General features: G+C 41.6%; 1 protein-coding gene across 3 annotated transcripts in view; it reads right to left on the bottom strand.

Annotated features, from left to right (window-relative positions):
* LOC139000635 (ubiquitin carboxyl-terminal hydrolase 9X) overlaps positions 1 to 16,044 on the bottom strand; it is a 272,439-nt gene that overhangs the window by 85,922 nt on the left and 170,473 nt on the right. For all 3 annotated transcript variants that reach the window (XM_070402776.1, XM_070402777.1, XM_070402775.1), the window contains exon 24: positions 2,247 to 2,372. In XM_070402776.1, coding sequence (XP_070258877.1) covers positions 2,247 to 2,372 — 126 coding nt within the window. The remainder of the gene's footprint in view (positions 1 to 2,246; positions 2,373 to 16,044) is intronic.

Below are 16,044 nucleotides of genomic sequence, written 5' to 3' on the forward strand. Positions count from 1 at the left end.
AGAGACATATGAAAACATGCTCAAAGTCACTAAACATCCGAGAGATGCAAATCAAAACAACAATGAAGTACCATTTCACACACCTGTTAGAATGGCTATCATCAACAAACAAGTGTTGGCGAGAATGAGAAGGAAAAGGAACCCTTGTGCACTGCTGGTAAGAATGCAGACTGGTGCAGCCACTATGGAGAATAGTATGGAGTTTCCTCAAAAAATTAAAAATGGAACTCCCATTTGACCCAGTAATCCCACTTCTAGGAATATATCCCAAGAAACCAGAAACACCAGTCAGAAAGGATATATGCACCATATGTTCAATAGCTAAGATTTGGAAACAGCCTAAGTGCTCATCAGCAGATGAGTGGATTAAAAACTGTGGTACATTTACACAATGGAATACATGCTGGTGTAAAAAAGAAGGAACTCCTACCATTTCCAACAGCATGGATGGAACTGGAGAGTGTTTGCTAGCAAAATAAGCCAGTCAGAGAAAGATAAATACTACATGTAGAATATTCCACTCACTTGTGGAATATAATGAACAACAAAAACTGATAACAAAAACAGATCCAGAGATACAGAAGCATTGAACTGAACATCTAATCTCAGAGGGAAGGTGGGGGGTGGAGGGTTGGGGGAGACCTAAGAGATCAACCAAAGGACTTGTATGCATACGTATAAGCAGAACCCATGAACAAAGACAGTAGGGTGAGGGCATATGTTGGGAGGGTGGAAGAGGAGGAGAGAACTAGGGATAGTTCAATGGGGGAAAAAGGAGACATATTTAATACTTTATTGATTTTTTACAGAGAGGGAGAGCGATAGAGAGTTAGAAACATTGATGAGAGAGAAACATCAATCAGCTGCCTCTTGCACATCCTCTAGTGCCCACAACCAAGGTACATGCCCTTGACCAGAATCGAACCTGGGACCCTTCAGTCCGCAGGCCGATGCTCTATCTACTGAGCCAAACAGGTTAGGGCCATATTTAATACTTTAAAACCATAAAGAAATAAAAAATTAAATAAACTACAAATATATAAAATAACATTGTAAAGTTTACAAATCATGCTGATTTACATAATCCAGATACTAAACAGTACACAATACAATAAACCCTCGATTTTGTGGACCTCAATTTAATGGACTTCATATTTAATGAACAGTATTTCTGGTCTACATGTCACATATGAAAATAAACAACCAGTCAATTTAAGAATGGTTTTAACTAAGATTTACTTATAATTAAATTAACAGGTTATTTTTTGTTATTATCTCACTATTAGTTTTACCAAGTAGGCCATATGTTGGAAAAACACCAGTAATTTTGCCACAATAAATAAATATTATATATCTACACCTATAGTCTATATATTTAAGTCCAAGAGTTACCAGTTGTAAACAATATTCAAGGAATGATTAGCAGGTAATCACACCCCACCTCAAGCAGTAATTGGTTCTGTTGTTTTGTGGAGCAACTTTCCGCAGTTTTAACATGTGTAGAAGGAGTGGGGTATGTTCCAAAGTGTGCTAAGCCGTGTGACTCAGCTGTGTGCATTAGTTTATTCAAGGTGACTGGTGAATGTATGCATTAACTACACCTATTCAGTATAAACTTAAAATTATAGTTATATGAAAATTTTGTGTAAAATTAAACTTTTCACACATTAATTTTAATTACACAAGTAAAAACAAGTAAGCTAATTTGTCAATTTTTTAACATATGCATTTAGAAAACCTATTACAAATAGACTTTCTGTTTTAAAGGACATCTCCTCACCTGAACTAGTCTATTATACTGAAGTTTTACTGTATGATTTTATTTATGTAAAATTCATGAAAGTGAATACGACTGTACAGTGACAAAAGCAGATAAAAGACTGCCTGGAATAAGGAGCAGAAAACTTTTGGGGGGTAATGCAAATGCTATTTGCTCAGTACATCATGCATAGTTTAAATAACTGTCATAACTCACTGAATTCTTTATTTTGATTTAGCTTATGCAATATAAATTATGCCTTCAAAAGCCTGTTTAAAAGTTTTTAAAAGTACTTTATAAAGTACTAATGTTAGCAGATAACACTGCATACAACTTTATGAAACTTTAGCTAAAATAAGAGGTAAAGTGAAATTGTCTCAGAACATTTAACCTGAAATTGTGATATTCTTTATTTATGAGTAAGTAGAAACTGGATCAGATTAATAAAACATTCAAGATCTCAGAGCTTTCATAGTTTAATACTAACCTCACTGGATATTTGTTGAGCAAGATGTAGTGATACATTTCTAAGCATGCACTCAGATGATGGATTAGGAATGCTCAGAAGGGCATTTTGTAGCACGACTGCTTGATTGTGAGTTACTTGGTTAATCTGAAAAAAAAAAAAAAAAAAAGTTAACCATCTTATTAGGAGTAAAAAACTTGTATATAACTAAATTTCAAGTGTTAGGTACATAATAAAAGCTCAACTATTTGCTCCTCATTCAGTACTACTGTTTAGATGTTATCCTTTTGCCATATTCACTGTAAATGTATGTTTCGCATAAAAAACAATTCAAATTACCAACAATGTAAACCTCTCTTAGTTGCCTTTTCAAGTGAGAATGCTCTTCTGCAAATTCGAATTTCAGATGAATTCAATATTGTTCCTACAACTGGGTTCACTTTCATTTGCCAGCTTTGAAAAACTCTTTTTAACATGTCTCTAGGTAAATCCTCTCCTTAGACCTCCTTTCTCAACAGATGGCCATACCTGCCATAATATGACAGAAAAGTGAGGATTCCAGATAAATAAACTTTCAATCTCTTATCCCTTAATCTTTAAGTTTTCTCATTCACTCTTTCAAAAAGTACCTTATTTTGTTCAAAGGTACTTTTGCTACTTAAGCTGTAATGTTTATCTGAAAACATGCTCAAGTCTCCACAGCTTAATCCCCTATCCTCTCTTTCTTTTGCAGGTTTTTTTTTTTTTTTTTAATACATGCTTGAAGAAATTCAAGTGTTTATGGGAGTGGTGTCAGAGGAATGGCGACGATGTGAGAGAGCTCCTTGTCCTGTCCCTCTAATATTAACAAGTTAACCAACTATAACTCAACAAAGAAATCCCTGCTCGAGAAACCAAGATGGCGGCATAGGTAAACACCGGAGTTTGCTGCCTCGAACAACCACTTCAAAAATACAATTAAAAGACGGAACGGACATCACCCAGAACCACAGGAAGGCTGGCTGAGGAGAGACTCTTCAACTAGAAGGAAAAACAACAGCATTACGAGGATTAGAGGAGGCGCAGTGTGGAAAATTTAAAGGTACGGTGGTGCAGCGGTGCGCGCGCAAAGCGGGCTGGTGGCTGAGGGTGCGGTTGTCGTTTTCAATCAGGAGTGAGTCTCAGACTCTGGGCTACAGATCCGGGCGAGTCTCTAGGGACCCAGACTCAAACGGGAGAAGTGGGACTGTCTGGCTACGGTCCCTCCGAGGTTTGCAGCGGTTGTGGGGACAGAGAGGCAGAGCCCCTGGAGATGGACTGAGAGCAGCCATAGCTGCTCCCTCCCCCCGCCCTGTTGAGCCCGCCCCACCTAGGCCCTTCGCAGAGTCATTTGCCGATCGCCTCAGGCAAAGGCTGGACTAGCGCCTCCCCAGAGGACAGAAGTTTTCCACACAGCTGATTCTCACAGCCAGTCGGCCTGGTGGTCAAATCCCTCTAGTGTTAACTACAACAATTAAGGCTTGGCTAGAACAAGACTGCGCACAAAGACCACAAGGGGGTGCACCAAGAAAGCATAAAAGATGCGGAGACAAAAAAACATGTCAGAAATGGAGGATATGGAGCTAAGAATTGCAATTTTGAGGGCTTGCTATAAACTTGAGCAGAGCCTCACGAAAACTAATGAGACCCTTGATGCTACGATAAAGAAATTAGAAAGTAAGCATACACGGACTGAAATAAAGAATATTATACCCAATAGCAGACCAGAGGAGCACAAGAATCAAACCAAAGATTTGACAAAAAACACCCAACTGGAAAAGCAAAATGAAAAAAGAATCCGAAAGTGTGAAGACAGTGTAAGGAGCCTCTGGGACAGTTTCAAGCGTACCAACATCAGAATAATAGGGGTTCCAGAAGATGAAAGACAGCAAGATATTGAAAACCTATTTCAAGAAATAATGGCAGAAAACTTCCCCCACCTGGTGAAAGAAATGGACTTACAGGTCCAAGAAGCGCAGAGAACCCCAAACAAAAGGAATCCAAAGAGGACCACACCAAGACACATCATCATTAAAATGCCAAGAGCAAAAGACAAAGAGAGAATCTTAAAAGCAGCAAGAGAAAGAGACTCAATTACCTACAAGGGAATACCCATATGACTGTCAGCTGATTTCTCAACAGAAACTTTGCAGGCCAGAAGGGAATGGCAAGAAATATTCAAAGTGCTGAATACCAAGAACCTACAACCAAGAGTACTTTATCCATCAAAGTTACCATTCAGAATTGAAGGTCAGATAAAGAGCTTCACAGATAAGGAAAAGCTAAAGGAGTTCATCACCACTAAACCAGTATTATACGAAATGCTGAAAGGTATCCTTTAAGAAGAAGAAGAAGAAAAAGGTAAAGATACAAATTGTGAACAACAAACATGCATCTATCAACAAGTGAATCTAAGAATCAAGTGAATAAATAATCTGATGTACAGAATGAACTGGTGATTATAATGAATCAGGGACATAGAAAGGGAATGGACTGACTATTCTTGGGGGGGGAAGGGGAATGGGAGATTCGCGAAGAGACTGGACAAAAATCGTGCACCTATGGATGAGGACAGTGGGTGGGGAGTGAGGGCGGAGGGTAGGGCGGGAACTGGGAGGAGGGGAGTTATGGGGGGGGGAAGAGGAACAAATGTAATCTGAACAATAAAAATTTAATAATAATAAAAAAAGAAATAGCCAAACAATCAGGTGAAAACAAAACAAAAAAAAGAAATCCCTGCTCAACAGAAACACATGCCTGAGAGACCTGTACAATGAAGCATCTAAAGGTGGGCAACCAGGGATATACAGGGAGATGAGATAAGCAAGGAGGAAAGCACAGAGGGCTGGCAGAACCAGCTCTGCAGTCAGGAGCTTGAGGCTCAGAAGGCCAGAAGAGGGGAGAAAGCCAGTGAAAGGAACTTCCTTCTGCTGGGAGAATCAGAGAGCAGCTGGGGAATTGGGCAGGGGAGAAGTAATAAGGAAGCCCTTCAGGGCAAGCTTCTGAGTTAGCAGATGCCTGATAGATATGGGGTTCTGCCATGTGGGCTGTTGGGCCCATGGTGGTCTTTCAGACAAAGAAACAAAACTACAGAGCCCTGCCGCCACTTGGACTCGCAAAACTCGCCTCCTATTGCCCTTGAAATCGTGTATACCAAGGGCTGATTCAGTAGAATCCTGCTTCCCTCTGTGACTGATGCCATGAGGAGTTTGTGTGGTACCCTATGGAAGGCAGGCCCCCAGATGAGATCCTATGGAGGCCATTAAGGTGAGGCCAAAACAAACCCTAACTCCAAGCAGCACAGCTGTACACTCTTTACAGAAGCCATGGAGGTTCAATACTGGGAGAACACAGACATAAAAAATCTTGCAATTCATCGCCATCTACTGGAAAATTATCTTCAGAGGTAAATGTATATGCAAAGGAGGACAACAAATAACATGAAGAACCACACTAATTAGGATGACCAGAAAGAAAATGAAAAATCCTTAGAAAGCAAGCTGGAAAACATAAAATATGTAAGTGACAGAAGTTTCAAGATTACAGTTCTGAAAATACTTGAGATGTGAGAAAATACCAATAGGCAATTCAGTGCACTCAAAACAAATCAATGAACAAAAGAAGTACTTTACCACAGAGATTGAAACTTTAAAAAAGAGCCAATCAGAAATCCTGGAAATGAAGCATGAAACTAAGAAGATTAAGAATAAACTATTGACTATAGAAACCAGTCAACCAAATGGAGAATTAATGGCATAGAAGATAGGAACCAAGAAATGATGCAAAGAGAAGAGAGAGACCTGAGCATAAAGAAAAATAAAAGAACTCTATGAAAAAATTTTCTGACTCCATTTGAAAAAGCTGTATTAAAAATTTAGGCATTCCCGAGGCAGAGGAGAGAGAGCATGGGACAGAGTCTATTCAAACAAAGAGTGGATCAGAACTATCCAAACCTATGAAAAGAACTAGATCCTCAAATCCAAGAAGCAAACAGAACACCTATTTATCTCAATACAAAAGGCCCTCTCCATGGCACTTAGTAATACCATCAAAAATTAATGACAAAGAAAAAATTCTCAAAGCAGCAAGAAAAAAGAAGGAAGTGACCTACAAAGAAAAATCCATCAAAATTTCATCCGACTTCTTAGCAGAAACTCTACAAGTCAGAAGAGAGTGGAACTGAATATTCAACCATCTGAAAGAGAGAAATTACCAGCCATGAATAATTGTTTAAATATGAAGGAGAAAGAAGGTATTCAGAGATATACAGAAGCTGAGGGATTTTATCATTAGAAAACCTCCATTGCAGTAAATACTAAAGGAAATTATTCTATCTGAAACAACAGATGGTCACAACACTACAAGGAAGACCACTAAAATATTACAGCATTATGAGGGATAATTTATGACAAAAAAAACATAAAAGGGAACTGGCATAGAAGTATGAGGATCAGATGCACTCAGAAGAAAAAAGTCATGATGATATATGTAAATTTATTTTTGATACATCTAAATGGTAGCGACACATAAAAGTCTCCCAAACCAGGACACATAGTTTTAAAAAAGAGGAAGCAGAGAAAAGTAGCATGAAATATCACTAAGCAATAACCAACAGACAGAAACACAAAGGAACAAAACAAATGGAGGCACAGAGTTACCAGAAAACAAAAGATAAAATGGTCTGAATTCACTAATAAAGTGGCACAGAGTAGCAGAATGGATTAAAACACACACACACACACACAAAATCTCCCCAACCATGTATTGCCTATAAGAGACACATCTAAGGTGCAAAGACAAAGGTAGATTCAAAGTAAAAGGGTTGAAAATGATTCTTCAAGTAAAAAAATCCACAGAAAAGCTGGTATAGCCATACTTATATCTGACAAAATAGATTTCAAGATAACAAGAGACAAAGATGACACGTTATAATGATAAAGGAACTCTACATCAGGAAACATAACAATTCTTAATATATATGCACCCAACCAAGGAGCACTGATATATATAAAACAACTACACATAGAACTACAGAGAGGAACAGATCAAAACACAATCATAGTTGGAAACTTTAAATTTCACTGACAGCTCTAGATAGATCAACCAAACATAAAATCAATAAAGTAATATCGGCCTTCAATGAAACACTAGACCAAATGGACATAATTGACATTTATAGAAGCTTTTATTCCAGAACGTGAGATATACATTCTTCTCCAGTGCCCATTAGATCACAAAACTACCACCGACAAATACTAGAGGTTAAAATTATACCAAGCATATTCCTTGACCACTAATGCCTTGAAGTTAGAAATTAACTGGAAAAGGAAGTAAAGAGATCCACAAATATGTGGGGATTAAACAACATACTACTAAAAAGTGACTGGTTCGAAGAAGAAATAAAAGTTGAGATTAAAAGATATAAAGAGACAAATGAGAATGACAACTTTCAAAACTTCTGAGATCCAGCAAAAGCAGTAATAAGAGGGAAGTTTATATCATTGCAGGCCTATCACAAGAAACAAGAGAAATCTCAAGTAAACAACCTAATATCACATCTTAAAGTACTAGAAAAGGAAGAACAAAAGTCAGTAGAAGAAAGAAAATAATAAAAATTAGAGCAGAAATGAATGAAATAGAGAAAAGACTATACAAGAAAATTAATAAAACAAGGCTGGTTCTTCGAACAGATTAATAAAATTGAAAACCCATGGCTAAACTCACTAAGGAAAAAAGGGAAAAGAAACATATAAATAAAATCAGAAATGAAAGAGAAGTCACCAGAAGACATAAGAAATATATGAATGATTGTACTAGAATAATATGAAAAACTATATGCCATCAAATTCAATAATCCAGAAGAAATGCGTAAGTTCCTAGAATTATATAACCTTCCTAGATTAAATCATGAAGAATTTAAAAAAAATCTAAATAGATGGATCAGTAGTGAGGAAATTGAAATCACCATGAAGTTCTCCTGCCTCCACTGCGGCTCGTAGTCTTCCCACCATGGCTCTGATGTGGGGGCTCCCCCAAGAGCTAGCCGAGGCTGTGGCCAGGGGCTGGGTGCTGGTGGTGGGTGTGGGCGGCATAGGCTTTGAGCTCCTCAAGAACCTCATGCTCACCGTGTTCTTCCACATTGACCTGAATGAACTAGATACTATTGATGTCAGCAACCTCAACAGGCAGTTTTTCTTTCAAAAGAAACATGTTGGAAGATTAAAGGCCCAGGTTGCCAAAGAAAGTGTACTACAGTTTTATCTGAAAGCTGATATCATAGCCTACCATGAAATGGTATGAGGCATGAAATATGCTCTAATTATTATGTTGCAAAATTGTTTTGAATTTTTAAAGTTTTATTAAAGTATAAGATATTTTTATTAGCCCCCCCCCCTAAAAAACAAAAGTTCAGGACCAAGTAGCTTCACCAGTGAATTCTACCAAACATTCAAAGAAAATTGAAAACCTAGACTTCCTCAAACTCTTCCAGAAAATTAAAGAGGCAATACTTCCTAACACATTCTTTGAGGCCAATATAACCCTGATTCCAAAACCTGACAAAGACAACACAACAAAAGAAAACTACAGACCAATATCACTGATGAATACAGATGCAAAAATCCTAAATAAAATACTAGCTAATCCTATCTAATAAAAGACAAAAAGGGTAATTGACTGTACCTTTGCTACGCTTCCCATTGGCTAATTTACATACTGCAGGCAGTGGCGCCCGTCGCCATCCGGGCCCCGTGTGCGGCCCTAGGCGGCCAGGCTTAGGCAGCATGATTGCGTCACCTACACCCCGCCCCAGCCGGGACCCCTGTGTGCCACCTAAGCCCCTGCTGCCTAAGCCCCACCCCAGCCAGGACCCCCGTGTGCTGCCTAAGCCCTGCTGCCAGCTGGGATCCCATGGCGATCCCAGAGCGGGCAAGTGCGCAGGGCAGGTGGCTCCCAGGTGGGACTGATCCCAGAGTAGGCAAGTGCGGAGGACAGGGATCCCCGAGGTGGGCCTGCCATGGTGATCCCAGAGCAGGAAAGTTCCCCACAGGCAGCACCCAGCAGGGACTGCCCCCGGTCTCTGCAGTGTTCCGGTAATCCATGAGCAGGAAAGCGCAGCCTGCAGGCAGCACCCCATCCTGGCCACAGCTCAAGGGAGAGAAAAACACGCAGTGGAGGCCAGGAGCCTGAGAGTTCAACACAGAGGTGCGCCTGCTCCAAGCCTCCATGGTGTGGCTGGGGGCAGGCCCCCAGCGGACACACACACTCACACACACACACACACACACACACACACACACACACACACACAGCGCCTGCTCTGAGCCTCCAATGCAGCTGGGGACAGGCCCCCAGGGACGGACACAGACACACACACACACACACACACACACACACACACACACACACGACGCCTACTCTGAGCCTCTGCTGCCAGACTGTGGCTATCAGTAGGACATCCACTGAGGGCTCCCGGACTGTGAGAGGGGCAGGCTGGGCTGAGGGAACCCCATCCCCCAGTGCACGAATTTCGTGCACAGGGCTTCTAGTCAAATATAACAGTACATCCAAAAAATATACATCACAATCAAATAGGGTTATTCCACAGGCATAAGGATGATTCAACATATGTGAATCAATCAATGTAATACAACATATTAACAAAAGAAAGGATAAAAATCATGTACTATTATAAATAGAAGAGGAAAAGCATTTGATATGTTGCAACATCCATTTATGATTAAAACACGCAACAAAATAGGGAAAGGAAAGTACCTCAACATAATAAATGTCATCTATGATAAATCTTCAGCTAATATCATTCTTTTTAAAAAAATATATATTTTATTGATTTTTTTTACAGAGAGGAAGAGAGAGGGATAGAGAGCTAGAAACATCGATGAGAGAGAAACATTGATCAGCTAGCTGCCTCCTGCACACTCCCTACTGGGGATGTGCCCTCAACCAAGGTATGTGCCCTTGGCCGGAATCCAACCTGGGACCCTTGAGTCCACAGGCTGATGCTCTATCCACTGAGCCAAACCGGTCAGGGCTAATATCATTCTTAATGGTGAAAAACTGAAAGCTTTTCCTTTAAGATCAGGAAGAGAACATGGATGTCCAGTCTCACAACTCTTTTTCAACATTAAAGGCCCAGTATATAAATTTGTGCATGGGTGGGGCCCCTTGACCTGGTTGGTGATCAGAGCTGATCAGGTCTGTCTTGCCTAGTCCCAATCTGATGGGGGCCAGCTGGCTGGGGAGGGACAGTGAGAGGTTGGCCAGAAGGGGAGGGATCGTGGGAGGGCTCCAGGACATGTCTGGCCTGTTGAATCCAGTCCCAATCAGTTGTACCCCAGCAGCAAGCTAACCTACCGGTCGGAGTGTCTGTCCCTTGGTGGTCAGAGCACATCATAGCAACTGGTTGAGCGGTCAACCAAAGGGTCAACAGATCAGGTAGACACTTAGCTTATTAGGCTTTTATCTATATACTAATGGCCCGGTGCACGAAATTCATGCATTGTATGTGAGGTTGTTTGTCCCTCAGCCCAGCCTGCATCTCTTCAATCTGGGACATCCCTCTTGCAATCTGGGACTGCTGGCTCCTAACCGTTCACCTGCCTGCCTGCTTGACTGCCCCTAACCACTCTGCCTGCCAGCCTGCTAGCCCCTAACTGCCCTCCCCCCCACTGGCCTTCTCACCCATAACTGCCCCTCCCTTGGCAGCCTGCTCACACCCAACTGCTCCCCCTACCATCCTGGTCATCCCCTACTTCCTTCCCCGTTGGCTGATAGCCCCCAACTGTCCCCCACTGCTAGTCTGCTCGCCCCCAACTGCCCCCCGCCTGCTGGCCTGATCACCCCTAACCACCTCTGCCTTGGCCCTGCCACCATGGCTTTGTCGGAAGGTTTCCTGGTTTAATTAGCATATTATCCTTTTATTAGTATAGACTAGAGGCTTGGTGCATGAAATTTGTACATGGGTAGGGGCCCTAGGCCTGGCTGGAGATCAGGGCCCATTTGTGGGGCAACTGGCGGGGCAAAGGGGGGATCCCTGCTGGCACATGCCTTGGCCGGCCTGGTACCACCTACTGCTGGCCCTGTCCCCTGCTGCCATAGCCGGTCGCCTTCCCCTGTGAGGTGATCAGGGGGTCCCCTCTGGCACCCACCTTGGCCAGCCTGGCATCACCTGCTCACCGGCACTGCCCCCTGCCGCCTCCGCCAGGCGCCTCCCTCTGTGGGGCAAATGATGGGGCAATCAGGGGACCCCTACTGGCAACCGCCTTGGCTGGCCTGGAGCCTGAGGGCAGCTCCTGCATTGAGCGTCTGCCCCCTGGTGGTCAGTACGTATCGTAACAACCAGTTGTTGTGCTGATCATTCCGCCATTTGGTCAATTTGCATAATAGTCTTTTATTATATAGGACAGATAGTGCTGGATGACCTCAACATAGCAATAAGGCAAAAGAAAGAAAGAAAAGGCACCTAATAGGGAGGGAAGAAGTAAAGGTGTTACTTTTTGCAGAAGACATGGTTCTGTACATAGAACAACCTTTTAGGAACAATGAACAAATGCAGTCAGGTTGCAAGATACAAAATCAAGGTGTAATAATCCATTGCCATCCTCTATACTAACAACAAACTCCAGAAAAAAAAGAAAAAAACAATTCTTTTTGCAATTGCAACCAAAAGAATAAAATACCTGGGGATAAACTTAGCAAAGAATGTATAAGACCTATATACTGAAAATTGCAAAGCATTATTAAAAGAGATTGAAAAAGACACAACAAAATGGAAAAATATCTCTGGTTCATGGATTGGAGGAATCAACATACTAGTAGCTAAAATGGCCACATCACCTAAAGCAATATATAGATTTAATGCAATCTCCATAAAAATCTCAATGTCATTTTTTGAAGAATTAAAAAAGAGGAATCATCAGAGTTCTAGAGACCCCCCAAAAAACCCCAAACAACCAAGGCAATCCTGAGAAAAAAATATGTGATACTTAAAAAAATAGAGAATGAATCGGAGATATCATATTACCTGACTTAAAATTATACTACACAGCTCTGATAATCAAAACAGCATGGTATTGGCAAAGAAACAGACACACAGATCAATGGAACAGAATAGTGAAACCAGCTATAATTCCATATGTATTTGGACAGATAATTTTTGACAAAAAGCCCGAAACACACAATGGAGTAAAGCTAGTCTCTCCAATAAATGGTGCTGGGAAAACTGGAAAGCCACGTGGAAAAAATTAAACTAGATTCGAGTTTGTCTCCCAGTACAAAAATTAATTCAAAATGGATCAAAGACCTAAGTATAAGATCCAAAACAGTAAGTTTCATAGATGAAAATCTAGGTAGCAAATTTACGGACTCTGATGGTAGAGAACATTTTATGAACTTGAACCAAAGGCAAAGGAAGTAAAGGCAAAAATAAAGGAATGGGACTATATCAAACTAAACAGCTTTTGTACAGCAAAAGAAACTGATAACAAAACAAAGAGGCAGGCAACCATATGGGAGATGGTATTTGTAAACAGTAGATCTGACAAGGGTTTAATTTCCAAAATATATAAAGAACTCATAAAACTTAACACCAAACAAAGCATGCAATTCAAAAGTGGGCAGAGGATCTGAAAATACACCTCTCCCAAGAAAACATATGAACAGCCAATAGATATATTAGATGTTCAACCTCACTGGCAATTAGGGAAATACTAATCAAAACTATAATGAGATACCACCTCACACCAGTTAGAATGACCATTATTAACAAGATAAGCAATAACAAGTGTGGGAGAGATTGTGGAAAACAGGGAACTCTCATCTATTCCTGGTGGGGATGTATACTGAAACAACCACTGTGGAAAGCAGTCTTGCAATTCCTGAAAAAAAAAAACCCCACCTGAGATTAGAGCTACTATATGACCTAACAGTTCTTCTCCTGGGTATATGCCCGAAAACTTCACAATCATGATTTGTGAAGATATATGCACCTTATTTTCTTTGCAGCATTATTCATAGTGGCCACGACATGGAAACAACCAAAGTGTCCTGTGATAGAGGGCTGGATAAAGAAGATATGCTAGATATATATAATGGAATACTACTTAGTCAAAAGAAAGGATGAAATAGCGCCATATGAAACAACATGTATGAACCTTGAGAAAGTTATGGTAAGTGAAATGTCAGTCAGAAAAAGCTAAGTACTATATAATTTCACTCAAATGTGGGAAGTAAAACTGAAACTTGTGAACACAAACTTGTGATGGTTGCCAAAGGGGGAAAAAGAAGGACCCAATATAAGGTGACTGATTTGACTTTGGGTGGTGGGCACACTGTGCAATATATAGATCTTGTAACATAGAAACCTGTACCTGAAACAAGTATGTTCATGTTCATCAATGTTGCCACAATAAATTTAATATAACAATTAAGTTTAATTTTAAAAAAAAGTTTTGTGGGGCCGAAACCGATTTGGCTCAGTGGATAGAGCATCGGCCTGCGGACTGAAGGGTCCCAGGTTCGATTCCGGTCAAGGGCATGTACCTTGGTTGCCGGCACATCCCCAGTGGGAGATGTGCGAGAGGCAGCTGATCGATGTTTCTCTCTCATCGATGTTTCTAACTCTCTCTCTCTCTCCCTTCTTCTCTGTAAAAAATCAACAAACAAAAAAGTTTGTGGGGATATAAAATATGGCAGAGGAGTAAGTGGATGATGCAAGGACATGCTCCCAGGATCAAACTGGAATTACAACTAAAATACAGAAAAACTCCCTGACTAATCAACTGAAGATTCCCTGAGAAGAACCCTGATACCTGAAACCCCAATCAGGAAGAATGCATGCACCTCCATGTTCATAGCAGCACCATTTACAATAGCTAAGATCTGGAAACAGCCCAAGTGCCCATCAGTACATGAGTGGATTAAACAGCTGGGGTACATGTATACCATGGACTATGATGCAGCAGTAAAAAAGAAGGATCTCTTACCCTTTGAGACAGCATAAACCAGGGGTCCTCAAACTTTTTAAACAGGGGGCCAGTTCACTGTCCCTCAGACCGTTGGAGGGCCGGACTATAGTTTAAAAAAAAACTATGAACAAATTCCTATGCACACTGCACACATCTTATTTTGAAGTAAAAAAACTAAATGGGAACAAATACAATATTTGTATTTGCATGTGGCCTGCGGGCCGTAGTTTGAGGACCCCTGGCATAGAGGACCTAGAGAGTGTTAGGCTGAGTGAAATAACTCAGTCAGAGAAAGACAAGTATCATGATCTCACTCATATGTGGGATCTAATTTAAACAATAAACTGATGAGTGGAGTAGATCCAGAGACAAAGAAGCATGGAACAGAGTGTGGAATCTCACAAGGAAGGCAGGGGAGAGTGGGAGGAAATCAACCAAGAACCTTGTATGTATATATGCATGGCCCATGGACACAGACAAAAGGGTGATGAAGGCTTAGAGCAGTGGTTCTCAACCTTCTAGCCATTTTAATACAGTTCCTCATGCTGTGACCCAACCATAAAATTGTTTTCGTTGCTACTTCATAACTGTAATGTTGCTACTGTTATGAATCGTAATGTAAATATCTGATATGCAGGATGGTCTTAGGTGACCCCTGTGAAAGGGTTGTTCGATCACCAAAAGGATTAATGGGGGGGGGGGGGGGGAGGCGGGGGAAGGGGACATATTGTAATAATTTGAACAATAAAGATTTTAAGAAACAAAACAAAACAAGAGTTTGTGGTGGTGTTCTTGCAGTCACTAGGGAGACAAAGCATACTTACTAGGTATAATGCTGCTAGCCTTTCTCTTTTACCTCAAATCAGAGTTTAAATTTTTATAAATTTACTAGTGGCCTGGAGCACATATTTGTGCACAAAGAAAGAGAATTAGCAGAAATATTTCAATATCACTATTTGCCCTTTCTCTTGCAGCATCAAGCCTAACTGGCTTCTGTGGGGACCCAGCATCAAGCTCCCCGCCTCCCCCTCGCCTCCCCCCCCGCCCTGGCATCCACGGGGACGCAGCGTCGAGTCCCTCCCAATGTTGCATGCTAATCCCTCGAGTCCCAGGGTCCTGCCCTGCAGGGTCAGTGCCGCATGGGACTCCCGAGTCCCGAAGTCTGCCCCATGAGGCCGGTGCTGCGTGGGACTCCGAGACCTGCCCCTCGACTGGTGCCTCAGGACTCCCCTGATGCACCTTCTGGTCAAGTCCCCACCCACCCGCACACACCTGCCACGCACACAGCCTCCCAGTGATCGGTCATTACAGTGTGAGGGTGTCACAACCACAGGCTTTTTATAATATAGGATACTAGAGGCCCAGTGCATGAAAATCGTGGACTCGGAAGTGGGGGTAGTTCCTCAGCCTGGCCTGTGCCTTTTCATGTCCGGGAGCCTTTGGGACCTAAGCCGTCAGTCGGACATCCTTAGTGTGCGCTGCTGTGCTCGCCAAGCATGAGCCTGGCTTCTGGCAGAGCAGTGCTCCCCCTGTGGGAGTGCACTGGGCAGCTCCTGTGTTGAGTGTCTGTCCCCTGATGGTCAGTGCACGTCATAGCGAGCAGTTGAGCAACCTTAGCATATCATTAGTATATTATGCTTTGATTGGTTGAATGGCCAACTGGACAACCGGACACTTAGCATATTAGGCTTTTGTTATACAGGATGTCTATTCATTGTTACATGGGTATTATTTTAATCCTTTAATTAATATTTGAGGTGCTATTTACCATGTGCTACCTACAAAAGATTTCAAGTAAGAAAATTAGCGTAAGTGGT

The sequence above is a fragment of the Myotis yumanensis genome, unplaced genomic scaffold (assembly GCF_028538775.1).
Source record: "Myotis yumanensis isolate MYYU_CA2020_CCGP unplaced genomic scaffold, mMyoYum1.0.hap1 SCAF_24, whole genome shotgun sequence".
NCBI lineage: Eukaryota > Metazoa > Chordata > Mammalia > Chiroptera > Vespertilionidae > Myotis > Myotis yumanensis.